The following is a 23,536-nucleotide window of genomic DNA, read 5'->3' on the forward strand; positions in this document are numbered from 1 at the left end:
GGAGGTATTATTGATATGAGAAAATGCTAAGTAACTGATTTACTATCTGAAAAGGGATTTACTATCGGGGAAAGGGAGGGAGGAAGAGACTGAACATAAACTGTGCACCTATGGATGAGGACAATGGGGGAGGGGAAGGGGCGGAGGGTGGAGTGGGAACCTGGTGGAGGGGGGAAGAAATGAGGAACCTTTGTAATAATATGAACAATAAAGAATGATTTTTAAAAAAATAAAAAATAAATAAAAATTTCCTTCTAAAATATTCCATCTACAAATGATCTAAGCTTTCTATTGTGTGTGTGTGTGTGTGTGTGTGTGTGTGTGTGTATATATATATATATATATATATTAGAAAATTCTAAAATAAAAGTTGTTCAAATACCTGCAAAAAATTATATTGGTCAGTGCTAAAGTTTGAGTAGGAAGTGTATGAAATTTTCCTTTAAATTATATTTTATCCCAAATCTCTGCAATTCACATTGCCCAATAGAACTTCTGGCCAGGATGGATGTGTCTTCTGTCTAAGTGCTTCACAAATACTCAACCTGTTTCTTATCATGCTTGTTGCTTGTTATTGTTCTGTTTGGAAGCCAAGACTGGGGCAACCAGGTCAACGAGGAGGGGCAGCAAGCTCGAGTTCCAGCCTCCCAGGCTCAAGGACCAGCAGCCTGCCCGGGCAGTGGCATGGCCCTATTGGGCCGGTCTAGGGACAGCCCACGTTTAAAGCAGGGGTGATGGTGGCTGGAGAGAACAGGGGCAGCTCCCAAGTCACTGCGCCCAAGCTGCTGGCCAGGAGCACAGGGCCAGGGGCACCAGGAAGGCAGGGACCACCAGCTAGCTGCTTGCTGGGATTTTTTCAACCCCACTATGCTTCACCGCTCCCCCCCCCCACACACAATATCATCTCTTCCTCCACTACCCCACTCCAACCCATTCAGAGAGTACATGAAGACCTGTGGCTTTTTAAAGGAGTGCAAGAAGCCCTGGCTGGTGTGGCTCAGTTGGTTAGCATTGTCTCATGCATCAAGAGGTCGCTGGTTCGGTTCCCCAGCCAGGCTCAGGCCCAGGTTGCTGGCTCAGTCCCCAATAGGAAATGTGCAGGAGGCAGCCAATTAATGTTTCTCTCTCTCTCCTCTGCTCTCTCTCTAAAATAAATAAAAACACATTTTAAATGCTGATTATAAAAAATAAAGAAGGGCAAGGAGCCCCCATATTTCAGGGGGGAACCTCAGGGGCCTCTGGATTTTCTTTCTTCAGCCAAAGCAGATCCACTTTTCTCAATCTTGTGGAATTTTCAGGTAAAGCAGGGCTCCACTGCCTACAAGAGGCGTGAATGCTGCTTTCTAGACCCACTTACCTACACCCCCAGCTCCCTCCAGCCCTCCACTCTTCCCTTCACCCCAGGAGACAGGGCTGGACACAACACGCACGCACACACACACACACACACACACACACACACACGACCTTGGTCCCACGGTGGCTACCTGAGGGCCCGCGGCTCAGAGAGCTCCTCATAACTGTGCATGGAGTCACTGTAGGATTCCCGGGAGCCCAGGGGCGGCGGGCGAACAGAATACTGGTGGACCGAAGCATTGGGCTGGGATGTGGTGTAATAAGGGGGCGGGATGCTGTTGCTGGTCTCGCTGCGATAGTCACTGTCACGATCGTCCACCGCACTGTCAGGGTCATCATCTGGAACAGAGAGGAGGGAAGGGGAGAGAGTGAGGAGGGAAGGGAGGGGGAGAGAAGGGGAGAGAGAAAGAGAAAGAGAAAATGGGGGCCAAAGCAGTACCTCAGACTTAGGGGATCTTCACTGGTTGCTAACCAAGAAAAGTAATCATTACCAGAGTGAATGAAGGATATTGGGTCATGTAAATAAAGGTACAGGCTTTAGAATAAGGGAGGTGAAAACCCTGTATCTCAGAGTGATAAAAGCCTGAAGTGGATGACCCCCTTAAAACTCTTGACAATTTGTTTATTCAATCATCTTGGTCTTTGGCCAAATTTTGCGTCCTTCTTACCAAACTGTCCTTGATGCTTTCAACCAAATCACATGAGGGGGGCTGAGTGAGTGTGTGTATGTGTGTTTACCGCCCCCCCCCTTTTTTTCTGACAGACTGTCTATTTTTGAGGGGCAAATTGCTTTTGATTTTATTCATTTTGTTTTTACCCAGACTCTGTTTTTTATCAAATAATTGTGGGTTTTTTTTGTTTGTTTGTTTGTTTGTTTGTTTTTTAGTAAATCGCTGCTTCCAACTTTCAGACACCTGTCTCACCAAAAGGGGCTGCTTTTGGTCCCAAGGTCTTTTGCTCTTCACTCAGCTTTATTGGCTTTAGCCAAATTGGTTTAACTAAAAGCATCTTTGTTTTTCTTCTTTCTTTCTTTCTTTCTTTCTTTCTTTCTTTCTTTCTTTCTTTCTAACCCCCACTCCTGAGGATATTTTTCCATTGACTTTTGGAAGTAATAGCAGGGGGTGGGGGTGGGGAACATTGTTGTGAGAGAAACACATCACTTGGTTGCCTCCCACACAGGCCCTTGAGGGGTAGGGTAAGGATGAACCTGCAACCTAGGAACGTGCCCTTGCCTGGGAATCGAAGCCGTGACCCTTCCATTCGCAGGCCAGCCCTCTAACCACTGAGCACACTGGCCAAGGCAAATACACCTTTGTTTTTGATATTCGTTTGTGGGTGTTTTTTGTTTGTTTTGTTTTGTTTTTTTGTGCCAAACTGGCTGTTGCCAAATCTTGTCTGCCTAATGCCTATTCTACCCAAATTAATTGCTGACAGACTTGTTTCTGACAAAGTGTTTTGGATCAAAGTAAGTGTAAACAGTCCCCCTGGTCCTGGAGGGAGAGGGGGTGGGGCGTGTCCTCTAGGGGACAGATGGGGTTGGAGCCCCCAGCTGGTGGGGGGAGTGAAGGACGAAGATTCATACTCAGACAAAGAACTGGATTCTCTGGGAGAGGCAGGACAAGGGGATAAGGACGCTCTTCCTTAGGGAGAAAAATGGGCCTCCAATTGGGGGGGGGGGGGCGGGGGGTCTCCTTGCCCTGGCGGCAGATCGGAGGACATGCCTGTGAGGGAGCTTTGGGCTGGGGTCTCTGGCATGGTACCTGCCTGGGGACCCCTGCCTGCCGCTCTGTCTGAGACCCTCTCTCCTTCCCACCCACACCCCTGAGGTGGAGAAGGAAGATGGGGAGACAGAAAGAGGGAGGAGTCACAGGAGAGGAGAGGAGGATCTACATGGGGGGGGGGGGGTGGAGGTCACAGTGCCCCGCTGGAGACAGGCAGGTCTCCTGTTCCAATGCCCCTCCCTCCCGGCCGAGTCCTTCCACCCAATGACAGCGCCCACTTCCCACCAGACAGAGCAGGACCCCCCGCGACAGATGCCCATGGTCAGCGGGCAAGAGGGCACAGAAGGGGTCTTGCCAGCGCTCTGGCCCCAACGTGCCAGCCACCAGCTCCTCGCTTCCCTGCGTGGTGGGGTGGGGGCCTCAGAGTGGCCAAGGCGCCCACCTCCCTGTGGCCTCCCGGGGCATCAGGCTGAGTACTTACTCTGCTGCTCACCCCAGCCAAAATAATTCCAGTTGCCTACAAAGAGAAGGGGCAGAGACAATAAAAGGGAGCAGGGAGGGGGACACCGGAGGGAGGCTCCCGCATCCGCCTCCTCTCCCCACTCCTTCTCCCACCCAGGACCCACATCGCCTCTCAAACGGAGGGTCTTCCCCGAGGGCCACGTTCACCACGGCCACGCGCCCCGCCTTCACCCACTTCTTCAGCAGGAAGGCTGGGTGTCTCTCTCTTTGGAGGAGGCCACGAGCTCAGCCAGGAGGTAATGAAGAGGGCATTTGGGATAAGGGTTCTTCAACTCTGCCGTCTGAGGCCAGTACTCCCTACTCCTCCCCTCCCCTATGGCGTGCACAATATTGAACTGGAAATCCTAAATTTCAAAACACGCCTGTTGGGTGACTTCTCCCCCTCCCCTCCCATCATTCTGCTCATTGTACAGGGGAAGAAATAGGGTGCAGAGAGGTGGGATGAGCAGCCTGAAGTCACACAGCCTCTGAGCTTTAGGGCCAGGAAGAGAACTGCATCATCTCCATCACTCCCTGGCGTTGTGGGAAAATATCTTACACCGGAATCCCGACTCCTTTGAAACATTCCCAAAAGGCCTTGGAGCTTGGAGGCAAATGCTGGGAGGTGGGTCTCCATTCCCAAATGGAATCCACCCTTCCCTTTAGCCCATCTGCCCAGGTATTCTTTGTTCTCGGCTCCTGCACAATCCTCAGTGATCCCATTCATGGGGGGAGGGAGGTATCATTCCTTCTGGGAAGTGGTGGCTCCACCGCAGGCAGGGAAGTCCAGGGGCCTTCTTGGTAGACTTCCCTCTTGGTAACATACACACATCAGGGCAGAACAGGGGTCCCCAATGGCAGCCCCCGAGGCTCCATCATCACCATCCTGGGCATATGGCAGGGGGCGGAGGGGAATGGGTGTGGGGGAGACTGTGAGGAGGAAATGGGGGTAAGGAAGCAGATGGAACGGCAGGAAGAGGTTGAGGTGCAGGGTGGGGACAAGGTGGTGTGGGTTCGGGTTCTGCCCTGGGACTATGATTGTCACTTCCTCTCCCCTCGAGAGGACTCAGGAGGAACTTCTAGGAGAGAGGCATCTCCTTGGCCCATGGATACCTGGTCTGGGTACCCCTGAGCATCCACAGGGCCAAGGAACATAAGCAATCTCGAAAACTCCAGCCTCGTCGGAGGGGCAGTAGGCAGAGGAACATGCTTGCTATCAGCATTAATAGATGCAGTGCAGTGGGAAGAATCCCTCAGACCTAGGTTCAAATCCTAGCTTTGCCTCCTGCCAGGTGCGTGACCTTGGGCAAGTTGCTTCTTCTCATGGGCCTCAGTTTCTCCATCTAAGAAAATGGGCGAATGGAACAGCTTGGTCCACTGTACGTGCACCTATTGTACATGTGTTGGCAGGACTGGCAGTGACTATCTGTGGGCTGCGTGGGGGCCTGTGCTGGCTCCATGGAAGAGGTCCTTATCTAGGATTTGAGCGATGGGGTTCAAGAGTCTGAAAAATGTTTTTGAAGCCTCCAGATGTCCCGGGACCCCTCAGAATGAAGGGCCGTCAGATGCCCCATTTCAGAGTGAGTGACTCCAGGGATCAGAGAGGGCCACTGGCATGCCTGTGCAGTGTCAAGGCAGAACTCAAACCCAAGCCCCAGATCTCTTCGTCTTCCCCCCACACTGTGAGCAGATGCTGCCCAAGCTGAGGACCCACATCTGGAAGGGAGCCGACTGGCTGCTACACACAGCAGTCATGTGGTGGGGAAGGGATGCCAAGAAAGGAATCGACAGGTACTTACAACACTGGTTGCTGGGGACGGGGAGAGGCTTGTCTGGCTCATCTTGGAATGAATACTGAGGGGAGGGAAGGAAAGAGGCTCATCTCAGCGGGGCCAGAAGCCAGGGGACCAGGATGGTGCTCTGCTGTGTTCCATCCTGACTCCCCCGTGTCTGCCAAACCCTCTCCCTCTGGAGAAGAAGGATACAATGTTCACAGAGGGAGACAAGTACACACAGAAGGACAGCGAGAAACAGATATAGAAAAAATAAAGAGACAGATTAGGATGAGATGAGAGAGAGAGAAAGAGAGAGAGAGAGAGAGAGAGAGAGAGAGAGAGAGAGAGAGAGAGAGAGAGAGAAAAGAAGAAGAAGAAGAAGAAGAAGAAGAAGGAGGAGGAGGAGGAGGAGGAGGAGGAGGAGGAGGAGGAGGAGGAGGAGGGAAGAGGAGGAGGTGGAGAAGAGGGAGGAAGAAGGGAAGGAGGGTAAGGTGGAGGAGAGGGAGGAGGGGGAGGAAGAGGAGGAGGAGGAGGAGGAGGAGACAGAGAAATGAGGTTGGACAAAAATTACTCACATGTGAATATTGCCCCCTTACTCTCCACCACTCCCTAAAGAATGTTGCAGTCTTGCTTGCTGTTTCTCCCCTGCCCTCACCTTCTAAAGATTGTCGTCTGGGCCATATTGGGTCTTTGCACTGTGGGGGTGCAGAGCCAAGAAGAAGAAGGGGTGGCATGGAAGATTCGAGGTACAGGGGCTAAGACCGGTGGGGGAGAAGAGAGTTTAGGAAAGTCTGAAAGTGTGACTTGAGGAATTGGGGCTTGCGGGGCAGAGAGGGAGTGTGAGAACGGCTCCGGAGCCCCTGTGTGCCCTTGAGGGTATTTGAAAAATGAAGAACTTGAGTCCATTGGAATCATCCTTATGTTGTTAGACTGCGTGTTCCTGGCAGACATCCTACTTGGAGATTGGACCCCGTGAGTCACTGATTGATTTGGGTTATGAAGAGTTAGAGACACAGAAACAGGGAAAGACAAGCAGAGAGAAACAGAGACAGACAATGGAGGACATGAGGAGACAAAGAGACAGACACAAGAAGAAGAGAGCGCCCCCCCCCCCCCCCCCGATACTCACCTCATCCTGGTCCCGCATGGCGTTCAGCTGCTCCAGCTTCTTGGCCCAGTAGCGGGCCTCCTCCTCAGGAATATCTGCAAGGGGAGCCCTGGCTGTGAGCCCAGAAGCCCCTGCCCGCCACTCAGCATCCACCCAACGCATCCTGAGGCCCCCTGGGCGGGTCTCCGGCGGGCGGAGGGCCAGGGTGGGCCCCGGCCCCAGCACTGCCCCAGCTGCCCTGGAGGAGGGCGGGAGTGGGGGAGAAGATGCACCCTAGCATTACCACAGGGGGAGCCATGAGTTCTCGGAAGGATGACTTGGGAGAACCAGGCTGCCTCCAGGAAAGGCGGAATGTGCCTCTCTGCCTCTGCCTTTCTGTCTCCTTGCCTCTGTCTGTCTTCTAAGCCCAGCTCACCCCTGCGGCAGAATGTCTTCTCCAGGACCTGCCAGGACAGCTCGGGCCTGAGTCCCACGGTCCAGAGCATTGACTGCCCATTGGTGACCTGGAGGAGCTGGACCACACTGTGTGCGCAGCAGGTGCACAGCTCAGCTGACCGGCTGAAACCCAGGAAACTCTCTCCTCTGGGGAGAGGAAACCGTGTCCTCAGAATGAGGGCTGTATGGGCACAGCCAGGCCTGGCCATCCTCCTGGGACTGGGCCAGGGTCCTGTGCGTCCCCCACACTCACCTAAGGGCAGCTCGAAGCGTGTGTCAAGGAGGATGCGGTGGAAGGTGGGGTCCTTGGTGCCACAGATCTCACTGTCTGCCATGATGACCTGGGAGTCCAGGGTCAGCCACTCTCCAGGGCCGTCCTGGATATAGGGGGAGGGGACGACAGGGGTCAGGACCCCGGGTGAGGCGAGGTGGATCAGGCATCTGCTCACATGAGATGTCTCCCTCACTCCATCCCACCCCCTGCCCCAAGAGCAAGGGCCACACACACCACCACCCCTCCTTTACAGACGAGGAAACGGAGACTCAGTGCAAGGCAACATTGTAGGCCCAGGGAATGCAGAGTCAGGGACCCGGAGAGAGGGCCCATTGGGGTCAGCAGGAGCAGTCCTACTAGAGTTACACAGCCACGCCTCATCCCTCACGGGAGTTACGCAGCCCTGGCTCCATAGGAAAGCCCCGATGCTCCCACAATCCATAAGGAAGCCCCTCCCCTGGTGAATGAGCCAGCCCCCCGGGTTCAGAAACACAAATCCTTCAGCAGGCGGGGTCTCCTCTGAACCTCAGTTTCCTCATCTCAAGTGAGAATGGTGCTGTGTGGGATTTGCTTTCTGCAGCCCCAGGGGGAGGCTGGCAGGGGTGGGAGGAGCGGCCCAGGATCCTCTGCGTGGGCCATCGCTGCCACAGGAGACCGGGCCTTCTTCACACTTGGGGGGGGGGGGGGGGCGGTCGCTGAGGAAACGTAGGGTCACCCTCAAGGCTCCCCTTTGGACTCACTTGCCTGGACTATTGTGCCCATTTTCTCCCTTTCCATTCATTTATTAAAAAATAAACCCTGCCGAAACCGGTTTGGCTCAGTGGATAGAGCGTTGGCCTGCGGACTGACAGGTCCCAGGTTTGGTTCCGGTCAGGAGCATGTGCCTTGGTTTCGGGCACATCCCCAGTGGGAGGTGTGCAGGAGGCAGCTGATCAACGTTTCTCTCTCATCGATGTTTCTAACTCTCTATCCCTCTCCCTCTCTGTAGAAAATCAATAAAATATATTTTAAAAATAAATATATAAACCCTTCCTGGTGCCTCCTCTATGCCTATCCCATGCTGGGCAAGTTCAGGATCCCCGAGAAGGCCACAGTCACAGGAGACAGAATGTGATAGAGACACCTCCTGCCCTATGAGGTCAGGATAAGGTCAGAGGGAGGGAGGGGGCTGAGGGGTCCAGGGAGGAGTTAAGAAGGGGTTGCTGGGGGAGGACATGGGAGCTAAGCTTAGGGGATAATGGAAGAGACATTGGAAGTCCGGGTGACAGCCTTCTTTGGGACTCTGTAAGGGGTGGAAGTTGGGGTGTGGAGGGAGATGAAGTTGGCGATGTGTGCAGGTGCCATCCAGAAGGCCTTCTGAGGGAGATGGGGAGGGAGGGCAGGAAAGAGTCCTGGGGTAGCCAAAACCGGTTTGGCTCAGTGGATAGAGCATCGGTCTGTGGACTGAAAGGTCCCAGGTTTGATTCCGGTCAAGGGCATGTACATTGGTTGTGGGCACATCCCCAATAGGGGGTGTGCAAGAGGCAGCTGGTCGATGTTTCTCTCTCATTGATGTTTCTAGCTCTCTCTCTCCCTTCCCCCTCTCTGTAAAGTATCAATAAAATATATTATAAAAAAAAAAAGAGTCCTGGGGTAATAAGATGCTGCTGGGCTCAGCGTGGGGGGAGGGGAAGGGGAAAGGGGGAAACTTATAACAAGAGCCCAATGTTATTATCTGGTACCATCAGGTGTAGCCTTCCTCCTGCACAAAGTGCTAATTACCCGCATCCTCCTTTCCCCTCTCTTCCAAAAGAGTACATCTTTAGGTGGGCCCAGGGCTATGCAGCGTAAGACTACATCTCCCAGACTTCCCTTGCAGCTAGATGGGGGTCCCTGACTAATTTCTGGCCAATGGGAAGTGAATGAAGTGCCAAGAGCAACCTCCAGGTTTGGTCCTTAATTTGGAGGGCAAACTCCCTCTCTGGCCACCTTTCCTTCCCATGATGGGAACGCAAATGTATTGGTGATTCTCCAGCAGCTCTCCTGGGCCGGGAGGTGAGGGCGTTCGGAAAGACAGAGCAAACAAGATGTAAGGAGTTGAGACCCTCGTCACTCTGGAGCTGCCGCTGAATTATCCAGGGAAGGAGGTAAATGTCCACCGAGTTTAGGCCACTGGCCTCGGCTCCTCCCAGGCACCCCTCCTAACCCTCAGCCCCACACGCACTTCGTTGGACTGGCGGATGCTCTGCAGGGGGATCCACACGGTGCCCACCATCGTGTCCCAGATGAGGCCCTTGTTCCACACCTCCACCGTGAGCCCTAAGTCCAGGCGGTTGATCTCGCTGCAGAGAGAGAGGAGGGGGCAGGAGTGAGGGTAGGGAGACTCAGAGAAGTCAGCGCACTCAGCTCAGGACATGTGGCCCGCTGGAATTTAAACCCAGACCTGAGTGAGTCTTAGCCAGGAAGATAACACAGTGACTCTTGTTCACAGATGGAAACTGAGGTCAGAGGGCTAAGGTACATGCTCAGGGCCTCACAGCAGAACCGGGGTTCCAAGCGGGGATGCAAGGGTTGGGGCAGATATCACACACCTTCTGCACCCCAACTTGCCTGGTCCTACCTCAAGCCCTCAGGCCGTAAGAATGCTAGCTAAGTGAGGACGGTGCCCAAATACCCTCTGTGGCTATTATCCCACATTCCCAGTGTCACCTCTTTCCAATGGGACATCCCCGAGCATATCAATGGCCCTCTCCGTGAGCACCTTCCCTGCAGGCCCCACTCTAGCCATAGGCAGATTTGGGGGGGAAACCTTGGTGAATGTCCAATTCACTGAATTGACCCATTTGCCAAGGATGTATCTTAAGGAATGTTCTCCTTGAATATATCTGTGGTCTGTGACCTGGTCATTCAGCAACTGGCTTTTTCAAATGGGGAGGACCATCCTGTCCCTCCCCATTCACTGGCCCAAGAATCATAGGGCCAGTTCCTCCCTCCCTTCCCCAGCTGCTCCTCTGCTCCAGGATCCTAACTGGGTTCTCTCGTGGCCTCCACCACTGTCAGGCCCGAGCTAGGGGTGGAGGGCTGCCTAGGTCCAAATCCCAGCTCTGCCACGGACAGGCTGTGTGACCCTGAGCAAGTGGCTGAGCCTCTCTGGTCCTCTGTTTCCTCATCTACAAAAGGAGGATGACAGCGGCATCTTCTCTCCCAGTGTTGTGGGCCAATTTATTTTATCAAAGCCTTAGCCGAGAGCATGGCACACGCTCCCATCATCAGAGGAGGCAGGCCCTGGATGGCTCTAAGTCAAGGGCAGGGTCCGGGTCATGAATTCATTCAGTGATTAGGCAAATGTTTATTGAGTGCCAGGCCCTGTGCATGGCCTGGGAGTCAAAGCAGTGACAGGGACAGATAAGGCCCTACCCTCCCGGAGCTCACAGTTTAGGGTCAGGGGCCATAAATATGTCCAAAATTCACACAAATGACTGAAATAACAGCTGGTAGCAGGCTAGAAATTACTCTTCAATTGCAGCTTGGGGTAATGGTCAGGGAGGGCTTCTCTAAGGAGCTCACACAGCGGAGACAGGAAGTATTAGGAGCCAGCTGGGAGGGGCAGGGAGGAGGAGGGGAGAGCAAGTGCAAAGATCCTGGGGTGGGAACAAGCTGGCCGCATTGGAGGAGCCTTGCAGAGGGGCTGTGGCTGGGACAGGTGAGCCAGGAAGATGGAGACACATACTGGTGGGGAGGGGTCACAGGGGCCAGGCCTTCTCAGGGGCTGAGGGGAGCCATGTGGGTTTTGTTCTGAGGTGGATGAGCCACAGGCAAGTCTGGAGAGTGACAGGATGTGATTTGCCGTTTTAAAAATATCCCGGTGGCTGCCTGGAGAAGAACAGATTGCAGAAGGCAGATTGCAGCGGGAGGCCGGAGCGGAGGCTGGTGGCACCAGAGAGAAGGAAGGAGCTGGATTTGGGAAGAGCTTTGGAAACAAAGTTGATGGGTGGACATGGGCAGAGGGAGGAGGGGGGTGAGCCCCAGATGACACCAAGGGGGACCAGCAAGGTGCCAGGGGGTGAGGCTGGGCAGGACCAACCACTCACAACATGAAATCCTGCTCCCAGCTGGGCTGGCTCCCCCGCACAGCGATGGTCGTGCTCTTGACATTCTGCACCTTCAGGGTCACGTATGTGTTGAATTTCTCTGTGGCGGTGAAAGCAGGAGTTAGTGTAGGGGCTCGGACACGCCTGGTGCCCCTTTCTAAACTCTAGACAGCCAGCCGTGATCCCCCAGGTGCTGTGTGCTCGGGGCCACCTCAGGTTCAACATACCACTCTGCTCCTGTGCATTCCTCCCGCCTCCAGGCCAGCCCCCAATGTTTCCCCTATTCTCAGTCCCTCAGAGCACAAGAGAGGGACCTTGGTGCAGGGAGACGTGGGATTTGGGAATGCCTAATCCTGCTGCTTAAAAATAACTACACCCAACAGCCTAGGTTTTTAGCCGAAAAGACGGAGGCCCCAGATGGAACAAAAGTGAGTACACCTTCATCTCTCTGAGCCTCACTCTCCCCATCTGGAGCCTGATCTAAGAGTCCCACACAATCTCTTGGGTTCCTGGAAAGGGCCATTGGCTCAGGGTGAGCCCCACCCACTCTGGGGTTTGCAGGGGACGGCTGAGGAGATGGCTGGGACCACAAGCATGTCTGACACTTTCTATGATGCTTAGCAGACACAGCCCAAGTCCCCCACCCATGGCTCAGACCCCCCTTCCCCCGTCTCTCCAAGAGATGGATAGACAAATAGACAACACAGGACAGGACAGGTATAGAGGCCACTTACCTTGGGCACCATCAAACTTGGCTTTTTTGACTGTGGAGAGAGACAGATCGGGAAGGGAGATGGGGAGAGAGGCAGGGAGGAGAGAGACAGAGGCACAGAGAAAGACACCAAAATAGAGACATAATGAGAGAGACACAGAAAGAAACAGAGAGAAGACAGAGGCAAGAATAGAAAGCAAAAGGGACAGATGCAGAAACCAAACAGGAAAAAAAAAAAAAAAAAAAAAAACAAGATAAAGACAAAGGTGAAGTTAGAGACAGAGACAGAGACAGAGACAAGGAGAGGAGGAAAATTAAGGAGAGGAGGGAGGCAGGGATGAGAGGGAGAGAGAGAAGCCATCAGATAGATGAGCAGAGGCAGACCTAGGGGCGGAAGGAATCTAAACCCTGGGTGCAACCCCTGCCCCTCCTCCCTCCCTATTAAACACCCCTGCAGCTTCTCCCCTCCAGCTTCTCCTCTCCAGCTTCTCCCCTCCAGCTTTGGTTTTATCTTCCATTGAACAAAATTCTAAAGAAGGAGCTGGACCGGTGGCAGGAAATCCCTCCCACAGGAAGCTCTCCAGGATTGCCACAGAGGGAGGAACACTTGGGGAGGAGGTGGGGCAGAGTCAGGGACGAGGGAGAAGAGATAATTTCCAATGACTCCCATCCCCCTGTCAAGCTAGCAAGACTTCTTCCCCAATTGTCTAGCTCAGTCCGTCCCACCAAACACGCCCAAGGTTCGGGGTTCAATATTGAAAGGAGGCTGGAGGAGGTGGAACAGGATATCCCAGTCCTGGCCAAGAGGTTGTGAGAGCTTGTGCAGTCCCATTCATCTGTGAAAGCTGCAACTGAATACATGTCAGGGTCTCATGTTGTCCAGTCTCTTCAGATTTCACATAACCCACAGCCCTCAGGGATTCAAAGCAATTTCACTCTTCACCGCCTTTTCTCACAGGATAGTAAACTTGCAATTTCAGCTTCTCTTGCACCCTGCAGCTGCCCCAACATCTTTCTCCACCACTCATGCTCCACCTCCACCAAAACTTGTTAGCAAACTGAGCCCTCCTCCTTTCCGCGTTTCTCCTCCCTTCTTTTCTTTTCAAATGAATGTTTCTGTTTGAGTAGGCAATACACGCTAGTTACAAAATCAGACTGGTCAAAAAATTACACAATAAGAAGTTTCTACCTACTCCGCCCTGACTCTCCCTCTCAGGTGCCATCACCATGAGCAGGCACTGGAGACAGTCTGGCGTCACCAATCAGAGCATCACTTTATTTCCTACACAAATGGTAGCCTCCATCCCCTCCATAGGACCTTTGTATGTTTTGAAGAGTTTGTGCAAGCAAGTTGGAGGCTAAATCTCTTCTTCTTCTTCTTCTTCTTCTTCTTCTTCTTCTTTTAAAAAAATATATTTTTATTGATTTCAGAGAGGAAGGGAGAAGAAGAGAGAGACAGAAACATCAATGATGAGAGAGAATTATTGATTGGCTGCCTCCTGCACGCCCCCAACTGGGGATCAAGCCCGCAACCTGGGCATGTGCCCCTGACCGGAATCGAACTCGGGACACTTCAGTTTGCAGGTCGACATTCTATCCACAGAGCCAAACCAGCAAGGGCTCTTTCTTCATTTTTAAAAGTCAAGTTTGGCCTTTTCCTGGACAAATGCCACAGCCTCCCATTTTGTTCATGTCTCTATCCCCATCACTTGCATGTCTATCATGTAAAAGCAGCTGAATGGACCGGGTGGGGAAAATAAGTGGAGTGGTTCTAAACATTTATCAATAAACTAGAGGCCCGGTGCACGAATTCATACACCAGTAGGGCCACTTTGCCTGGCCTGCAGGATTGGCTGAAACCAGTTCTTTGACATCCACCAAGGGGTCCCAGATTGCAAGAGGGCTCAGGCCAGGCTGAGGGACCCCACTGGTGCACAACCAGGGCCGGGGAGAGACACAGGAGGTTGGCCAGCTGGGAGGGACAGTGGGAGGTCTCCAGGGCATGTCTGGCCCATCTCACTCAGTCCCGATTGGCCAGACTACAGCAGCAAGCTAACCTACTGGTCAGAGCGTCTGCCCCTTGGTGGTCAGTGCACATCATAGTGAGCGGTTGAGTGGCCTTAGCATATCATTAGCATTTTATGTTTTGATTGGTTGAATGGCAAACCGGTTGACCAGACACTTAGCATATTAGGATTTTATTATATTGGATACTGTTTGCTCCTGTCATGGGGTGGGGGTGTGGAGGTGGGATGGACTCACAGAAGTACTGAGTGAGCTCCTCAGAGCTGCAGAGCAAGAGAAGAAATGAGTGCCTTCCTATGCCTCCGAAAGACCCAGAATTTAAATGTAAATGGTGGGGCATCATACCCCCACCCCCGCTTGGGTTTGGGTTTGGGAGGTAGAGTGACCATGGAGCCCTTGGCTGGGCACTGGGAGAGGTGAGCGCCAGTTCAATGTGGAGTCAGGTCCCGTTTACCCGTTGTGTGACCCTCAGGAAGTGAACCCCCCTCTGTCTCACTCTGACTTATTCTCTCTCTGGTTTTCTAGATCTGGCTCCGTGTGTGTGTGTGTGTGTGTGTGTGTGTGTCCCCTTCTGTATCCCCCTGTATTTTCTGTCTCTGTCTCCTTTCCCCACTCCCAAAATCAGTCACCACTTCCTATCTTCCTCACTTTTCCACTCGTGACTCGTGCAAAGGCCCCTCTCTTGGATGCATGCTCAGCCCTCATCCCACTGGCCCCTTCTTATACCCAGCTCACAAGGAGCTAACACGCCCAGCCCCTCAACCCTGGGGCTGAGAGAAGCTCAGGGTCTGTGTGCACCAGGAGCTCCAGGCCTCCGTCCTTGGGGGAGCTCCTGCTTGCCAACCTGATGTCTCTGCGAAGGGAGGGGGTGCAGGGACAGAGCGGAGAGGGAGAGGGTGGAAGAGACACAGACAGGGAGGGGCTGAGAAAAACGCACACATGTAGGGACCAACACGGGGAGGGAACGGAAAAGAAGGAAGAAGGGAGCGGAGATAACAAGTCATGAAAGTCAGACACAAAGAGACAGGAAGGGAGATGCGTAGATTTCCACAAGGCAGGGCAGGCAGGAGAGGGAACTGGCAAAGTTGGGAAAGAAGAGTTGGGCAGAGGAAGCTGAGGGGGGTAGGTGCCAGGCTCCACCCTGCAGCTCCCACTGTACCCCCTTTGACAGATCTGGGACAGGGCTCAGAGGAGGCCAATGGCACAAAGTCTGCCTTCCATCCTGTCCTGGTGGGGAGTTGGGGGGAGGTGCGGTTTCTTTCCCGGCCTTCGGCCCCCAATCTGTTTCTCTCCATCCCTGTCATTGCCTTTCCGTCTCCTCCCCTCTCCCTCTGTCTCTGTCTCTCTTGTCCCCCCTCCTTTCCTCTAACCACTTTCCTACTGCCTGAGCCTCGGAGGGCAGAGAAGGCCACGGGGTCTGTTGGGGTCCACCAGCAGTGGGAGACGGGGGGAGGGGGGTGTCCAGCTCTGGGGGCAGAGGCCAGGCTCAGGTCCCCTGGGAGTCTAGGATAAAGAGATCTGTACATGTTCCTCATGGGGACTCGGAGGAAGGAGGGGGCTCAGAAAGGAATGGAGGGCCAGGGGAGAGGGCTTAGAGTCAGGGGAGGACTCACAGGGTAGGGAGCTCATGGCAACGTGTGGGATAGAGGGAGGAGGGAACTCCGGAGGTGGGAGGGGCACGGAAGAGTGGGTAGCATCTGGAAAGCAGCTAGGGGAGAAGAGGGCGTGGAGGAAGGAGAAAGAACCCAGTCTTTCTATTCCTCCCTCCCCAACCCGCCGCCGCCTTCCCATCATCCAAGTGCCGTTGCTTTCACCGCCAGCATTAACCACCGTCATCATCACATCGGTGCCCGCCCCTTCCCCGCCTTCGCCGGGCGCTGGGGGTCACTGGGGCGGAAGCGCCGCCCCGCCCCCCCGCAAGCTCCTGGTCACACGCATGAGGCTATTTATAACCTGGGCGCAGAGGGCGTGGGCGGCGCGAACGCTGGGCGTGGCGGGTGGGGGCGGTGCCCACTGCTGGCCCCTCTGGCCCGCCAGCCAGAGACACCGCCCGACACCTCATCAGCCCCTGTCACCGCCTGCCCCGCGGCCCCCGCGGCCCCTGGGGACCCCATCCATGCTGACTGATGAGTGTGGGTGCACAGGAGGACACTGGCTAGGACGGAATCGGTGGAATCAGGAGCAGGGGCTCCGGACTCCCATAGGCGCTGCTGGGCGAGGTAGAGCTAGCTGGTCTCCCTTCTTCCTCCTCTCCTCTCCCCATCTCTTCCTCCCTCTTCATCATTAATAGGATCAGCATTATTATACTATCATTACTACTATTATTTTTTAAAACTGATTTTTTAAAGGGAGAGGGAGCCCGGCACGTGTGACTCAGTGGTTGAGTGTCAAGCTATGAACCAGAGGTCATGGTTCGATTCGGGTCGGGGCACATGCCCAGGTTGTGGGCTCCATCCCCAGTGTGGGGTGTGCAGGAGGCAGCCGATCAATGATTTTCTCTCATCATTGATGCTGTTATCTCCCTCTCCCTTTCCCTTCCTCTTTAAAATAAAATTTAAAAATTCATTTATTTGCCGAAACCGGTTTGGCTCAGTGGTAGAGCGTCGGTCTACGGACTGAAAGGTCCCGGGTTCAATTCCAGTCAAGGGCATGTACATTGGTTGCGGGCACATCCCTGGTAGGGGGTGTGCAAGAGGCAGCTGGTTGATGTGTCTCTCTCATGGACGTTTCTAGCTCTCTATCTCTCTCCCTCTCTGTAAAAAATCAATAAAATATATTTTTTAAATCCATTTATTTATTTATTTTCAAGAAAGAAGGAAACATCGATGTGCGAGAGAAACATCATTTCCCACACTGGGGATCTGGAATCAAACCTGCCATGTTTTGGTGGACAGGACGATGCTCCAACCAAGAGCCACACATGCCAGGGCTACTATTATTGGCAATAGTATCATTACTATTGTTATTGGATTGGGTTTTTATGTGGCCCTGGCCTGGACAGTCCTGGATTCTAATCGAGGTGGACTCCGGCCTGTGCTGGGCCCGGGGGTGTGGGTGGGGAGTAGAGGATTCCAGTCCTCAGGGGAAATGTGTGAATGCCGTCCCTGCCTCCATGGGACATGCTTACCAGGTGTCAGAAAATACTACAAGGTGGGGGTGAAGCCTAGAGAATTCAGAAAAATATTTTGGAATGTTTGGTGGTTTCATATGTGACATTGATGGTAGGCATGCATTTGTGATAAAGATGCTGGCCCTGATGGCTTTGCACCTGGGAGAGAGGACTCTTCACTTACCGACGGCAGAAATAAGCCAGAGCCTCCGGTGTAGAAAACACACCACGAACCTTGACAGGGATTTCTTACTTGTTTTGTTTACCAACCACCACTTAGAACGAGGCCTGGCATATAGCAGGTGATCATTAAATGAATAAATAACTCATTTCCTCTTCCCCTAGCTCTGCTGCCAGACCTGGCCCACCTTGGCGCACGTGCTGTCCTGAGCAGGTTTGAAACGCTAAACTCGAGAGGCCCTGCTAAGCCACTGTGCTGTCCAAGGTGCTGAACCATTGTCTCTCTACTGCCCCTCAACCCCTGTGCCAGCTCTCCCCACCACACAACTCGCGCAGTTCACAGCGTTGAACTCGCCCACCACGCACTGTCCACGGTGCTGAACTCATAGTCCAGGCCTCTGTACTTTCAAAGAACTCGGCACCTTTTTTGCCACCTGTGTACTCCTGAGCCCTCTTCAGGCCTGAGAACGCAGTGAGCGCTCAGGAAATGTCCTACACCTACGGATCCCCTTTCAAGAAAGATTTTAAGTCCCATTAATAAAAACACCATCATTGATTTTTTTTCTTCTGCCTTTGGCTCACACTTATTAAAACTTTCCACAGGATAAGCATGTGTCAGTGGCTCTGTGCGCCTCATCTCATTGGAGAGTTCCAGCAAACCTAGGCAGTGGGCACTATTAGTGTGCCCATTCTACAGATGGCCACATTGAGGAATGAAGAGGGTATGGGACTTGCTAGGGATTAAGACCCAGACCTGCTGGACTCAGGATGTCGTGGTTGGCACCTTACAGAGCCAAGCCCATTCTGTGTGGGTAGAGAGTGAGGTCCAGGTGTGGAAGCAGCTAAGACAGAAGCCCTGAAGATGAATCAGAGCCAACCTTGAAGGGCATCCTTTGAAAAAGGTGACAGCAAAGACCCAGATGCACACATCTCCTGGGTGGGTGGTGTCAGAAACAGGGCAGCCAGGAGCAGAGGGATTTGGGAATGCTTCTTTGGAGAGGGGCAGGGGAACACCCATGTTGAGTGAGGAGATTGTGACATCTCTGTTTACTGAGTGAATGAAGGAAGGCAATCCAAGCACAGATTCTCACCCCATGGAAGGTACTTGGGTGTCTCTAGGACCTGGAGGCAGAGAGGATGCTGACCTTTTAACCTCCTCCCATTTCCAGTAGGCTGTGGAGTCAGATAGCTACACCTCTGACTAGGCAAGTTGTGGTATGAGGCAAGTTGTATGAGCCTCAGTTTTCACCATCTGTAGAATGACTTGCTATGAGGATTAAAGAGGCCAATGAGCATAAAAGTCCTCAACATTGCTTGTAGAAAGCTGGATAAATGGTGCTTCCTGTTAATATTATTAGTTGTGAGGCAAACTCATCTTTATATGAGTTTGCTAATTTGCACACAAAATTCATTCATCCAATATTTATGGAGCCTTTAAAACACTGAGTGGCCTGGCAAAACGCCATGAGGCACACGGGAAAATCTAGAACCGAGTCTATACTACCATGCTTTTGCATGTGTTGTTCCCTCCATATAGAGCAACACCTTCCTTCTTCTTAGCTTCCCCTTGTCTTCTGAGACCAAACAGTTGGTAGTGGGGATACCAGGGCAAGATTCCCAGAGAAAAGAACACTGGGTGGCCCCTCCCAGCCTTCCTCAGCCCTTCCATGCCTTCCCACTCTGACCCCACCAATATGAGGCCAGAAGTAGGGCTGGGTCTTTGGAGCCAGAAACAGTGTGTATCACATATAGTAGGTCTTCAATGAATGCTTCCTGAGTAAGTATATGAATGACTGCAGGAAGGAACCAAATGGTCCTTGGGACTTGCAGCCTCAGGGCTCTGCTAAGACCTAGCAAGTGAATTGGTGGTGGCAGGAACAATGGGGCTCCACATAAAGAAGGAAGTGAGAGGAAGCAGAGGCAAGGCCTACACAGGATGGTCTCCCATGGGTTGGTGTGAGGTAAGCTTGCAGTTATGTAAGCTTGCGTGTATATTTGCTTGTGTTACCAGGGCAGGCAGGTGTGTGTGCATGCATGAGGGGACACGTGCTCATGGGAAGTATCTGAATGCAGGTGAGAGTCTGCATGTATGTGCTGGAGAGTAGGATGTGACTGTATGTGGAACATGCCAATATGTGTGAGCTTGGGTACATGTGACCTTGTAGGTGAGGTGTCAGGTAGAAACACATGTAGGTGTGTATGTGTGATGCAGTTTTTTTCAGTGTGCAGATGATGTTTTATTTTTTTTTTTATTGATTTTTTACAGAGAGGAAGAGAGAGGGATAGAGAGTCAAAAACATCTATGAGAGAGAGAAATCGATCAGCTGCCTCTTGCACCCCCCCCACTGGGGATGTGCCCGCAACCAAAGTACATGCCCCCGACCGGAATCAAACCTGGGACCTTTCAGTCCACAGGCCAATGCTCTATCCACTGAGCCAAACCGGTTTCGGCCTGCAGATGATGTTTTATTGAGTTGTATACTTAAAACCTGTATGTTTTGTGAACCAATGTCACCCCAATAAGTTCAATAAAAATAAAAAGGGGGGAAATCTGTTTCAATTTCTGGGTTCAAATGTTAATACAAAGAAGCATTTTAGTATGATGGAAGTCTGGGTTTTTAAATTACTACTTTTAAATTTATTGTTGGCAGTATTACAGTTGTGTGATGCAGTTTTATGGCATGTGTACTTGTTTACTTGCATGCATGGACACACTCCTGTGAAGCTATTTACATAAGCATGTTTCTGTATGCATCATCATTAACCTGTTCAAAGGGGCTGCTTAGAGTGTCCAGGCAAGTGCTTATCTGTAAGTCATGTTTGTACACACATAACTTGGCATGTGCTTATCTGTATACATATGTGTTTCTTAGAGATTTGGGATCCTAGCATGAATGTATGAGTACATACCTGTATTTTAGGGCATGGGCAGATTTTTATGAAACAGGGATATTGTGAACACACATCAAACACATGTGGATATGTGTGTGTATACATATACAGACACAGACTCATATTGCAGGGGCCATGTCTGTGAAGTCAGACTGTGTCCTGTATACATGCCTGTGCATATGTTAACATGGGCATGTGAATGTGCACATTTGTCCATGTGTGCAGTCACAGGCATGTGGTTTTCATAGAGCCTTGCTGGATCCTGAGCCTTTCTCTCCACACAGGGCAAGTCTGAGTATGAGGGTGCCAGCTCATGTGTGTACAGGTATGGGTGCATGTGGGTGTGCCCCTGTGTGGGTGGTCAGGTATATCCTCAACTCCAAGGATGAGCTCAGACCCACGGAAAGCCCTCCCAACCCAGCCCCCCTGCTGTACTGTGTCCTCTCTCCTCCCATAATCCCCTTCCACTGTCGCCAGGTCATCCCCAGTGCTCCTAGCCTGTCCGTCCCTTCCCACTTCTCCCGGTTTCTCCCCCAGCTCCTCCCAGCACCATACTGCTCCCCTGACACCTCAGGATAGTACCCAGCCTTGCCCCCCCACCCCAGCAACTCCCCTCCACTCTGCTAGTGACTCCCTCCCAGTAAGTTCCACAGTACCATCCAACACAACTCTTCCCCCAGACATCCATTTCGGGAAGCCTCGCCCTTCTTACTGCTCACTGCCCCCCTCACACCGCCCCCGCATCCCAGCCTCCTGTTAGCGTCAGAGTCAAGGATGAGATTCTCCCCCTCGCTAACTAGGCAAACCTTCCAGAAGAACCCAACTCGGAGGATGTGAGGCAGAGGTGGGAAGAGCAGAACATCAACCAGGAATAACCACATAGGCTTCCTCCTCCGGTGCCAACCCACCCAACCCCTCACCCCTCTCCACCTCCCCTAAGTGCAAGGCAACTTAGAAAAGGGAGGGGCCGGTAGGGGCCTCTTAGGCCTCGTCTGTGGAAGTTGCATAGAGGAGAATGGGGGTCCCCTCCACCTCTCCACTCTCCTAACTCCGTAAGCCAAGAGCTGGCTGAGTAGACTTTTGATCTTGTGGGCCCTTCTGCCAACAGCCCCGCCTTCGGGAACGAGCCCGGGGAAAGGAGGCCCGTGTCCCTTTAAGAACACCAGCGTCCACGCCGGCCCAGCCCCGCGCGATCTGCACACGGAAAGCACCGCGGCGGGGAGCAGGAGGGCGGGGCTGGGTTTGTGAATGGAAAGGCCGAGGGGGAGGTGTAGGAGGGGGAGGGGCGGCGGGGACCATTCCGGGCTCCCGGGCCTACCCACTGGGATCTAGGCTGAGGCCGCGAGACACACACACACACACACACACACACACACACACACACACACACACACCGCTGCCTAGGGTCTCCGGAAGCCTGGCGTCTCAGACTTGGCTGACACACCTCTTTCCCCACCCCAGTCTTCTGGAAGGGAGTAGGGGTTGGGGAGGAGGACCCCTGTCCCTAATACCCCCATGGTGAGACCTCTAGAAGCCTGGTGCCCCCGTTGGCCACCACCCTGCCGCTCAAGGCCTCCCAAAGCCAGAGTTCTCTCTCAGCAGGAGTGCCCGGGACGCCTGGGTCCTGGAGGGCTGGCTTCTCCCCCACCCCAGCCTTCTGAGGTGGGGACCGCCTGGCCCCTCCCGCGTCTCTCTCCCTCCTCCAACCCAATGCAGAGCATAGCCTGGGCGTGGGCCTTGGTATACAGATGGCGTTCTGGCCCCAAAATAGCTTCACCCCACCTCTTCTTCCCTCCCATTTGCACAAAATGGGTGAGGTGAGGAGGATGGGCTGGGAGGGGTTGGGGGGGGGGGTGGGCAATGTACCTCCAAGAGGTCGGCTCCCTGCAGAGAAGGCCCTACACGCGTGTTGAAGTGCCAGAGGGGTCGGAGAGCCGGGAGGCCCTCAGCCACTTCCCCCAGACCCCAGTTCGGGAAGCCAGAGTTAACTGAAAAAGCGCCCGAAGATCCCAATCACAGACCTCTCAGGGCGTGGGGAGAGGTCTCCCCAGCACCTTCCCAGTCCTCTCCACAGCCAGAGCTGGGGGGTGTACGAGAGCTCGCGGGTGTCCTAGGGACTGAACCCTCTTACCCAAATCTTACACGCCCAGGGGTGGAGACCCTCCTCCTGCACTCACTCCCCTTCCAGTTCGGAACTAAGGCCGCGTGGGTCTGGACCCGCCGCCCACAGCATAGGATTCCTTCCTAGCACCCCGCAGGGTTCATTCCAACTACCCAGGCCAGCCCCTTCCCCGGGGCCCCCACATGACCCGTTCTGCACGGATGCCCCGGTCTGGACGGTTCCAGAGAGAGCCCCAGATCCCCGCTGGCGTGCACACCGGCCCCCGCGTGCAGCCGCGACCCCCCGACCCCCAGCAGCTGCGCCTGCACGGATCCGGCGCCCCGACGCGCCACGGGGGCTACAGCCTCTGCGGAGTTGCCCAGCCGCGTGCGTCCCGCTCAGCGCCCCTCCCCGCCGGCGCCCAGCCGCATCCACACGGACCCCGAAGCCCATGGGGTCCCCACCGGCCACCACCCCGTAGCCTGGACTCCTACCTCCGACGCAAAGTAGCGACATGTCTGCGGGGCCGCCGGCGGGCGGGCCGGCTCCGTCGGGCCGGGCTCAGCAGCCGCGGGGCTGGTGCATGGCGGGGCCGCCGCCCGCGCTCGGCTCACGCCGGGGCCCGGCCTCCGCCGCCGGCCATCTTGCTTCAGCACCGGGGGCGCGGACAGCGCCTGACGTGCCGCTGACGCACGGCGGTGGGCGGGGCCGGGGACGCCTGATCCCCGCGGCGGGGGCGGAGGAGGGGGAGGGGCCCTTAAAGGGCCCGCGCCCGGCAGGGGCTCCCCAAACGGAGTGATGGAGGGCGGCCGCCTCCACGCGGGTTCCCTTCTGGTTCTCGTGTCTCTCCGAGTCGTTCTGTGGGTTTGCTGTCTCTGTTCTCCCTGAGAATCTCTATTCCTCCGTCTCCGTCTCTGCCTCTGCCTTTGTTTTTCTATTTCTTGGTCTCCCTGTTCCTCTGAATCTTTGTCTCCATGTCTTTCTCCATCGTGTGTCTCCCTCTGAGCCTTTCTGTCCAGTCTCTGTGTCTCTGCCATGGCCCAAGTCTCTCTCTGCGTCTCTGTTTCACTCTCTTTAAGCCACTCAGCCCCTGGATCTGCGCATACGCTCGCACTGGACCCCATCTTCACTCCCTTGTAGAACTGGAAAACTTCTATTCATCCATCAGTGGTGAGTTCAAACACACCCTCCTCCAGGAAGCCTTCCCTGATTCGCCCAAACTGAGCCTTTGCTTGCGGAATGACCCCAGCCCCCAGTTTCTTCTGGTTGGGCCCTGT

General features: G+C 53.9%; 1 protein-coding gene across 7 annotated transcripts in view; it reads right to left on the reverse strand.

Annotated features, from left to right (window-relative positions):
* Positions 1-22,912, reverse strand: part of UNC13A (unc-13 homolog A) — a 64,204-nt gene extending 41,292 nt beyond the window's left edge. For 6 of the 7 annotated variants that reach the window (XM_084885824.1, XM_084885821.1, XM_084885826.1 and 3 more), the window contains exons 1-9: positions 22,754-22,912; positions 11,975-12,004; positions 11,241-11,340; positions 9,374-9,491; positions 7,150-7,273; positions 6,483-6,556; positions 5,378-5,432; positions 3,559-3,594; positions 1,488-1,695 (exon numbers count right to left, since the gene is read on the reverse strand). In XM_084885824.1, the coding sequence (XP_084741950.1) occupies positions 1,488-1,695; positions 3,559-3,594; positions 5,378-5,432; positions 6,483-6,556; positions 7,150-7,273; positions 9,374-9,491; positions 11,241-11,340; positions 11,975-12,004; positions 22,754-22,775 (767 nt within the window). In that variant the 5' untranslated portion in view covers positions 22,776-22,912. The remainder of the gene's footprint in view (positions 1-1,487; positions 1,696-3,558; positions 3,595-5,377; positions 5,433-6,482; positions 6,557-7,149; positions 7,274-9,373; positions 9,492-11,240; positions 11,341-11,974; positions 12,005-22,753) is intronic. The other variant, XM_084885822.1, reaches the window with a different exon arrangement.
* Between the last annotated feature and the right edge of the window lie 624 nt (positions 22,913-23,536).

This window comes from Pipistrellus hanaki (assembly GCF_964339955.1).
Source record: "Pipistrellus hanaki genome assembly, chromosome: 5".
Lineage (NCBI taxonomy): Eukaryota > Metazoa > Chordata > Mammalia > Chiroptera > Vespertilionidae > Pipistrellus > Pipistrellus hanaki.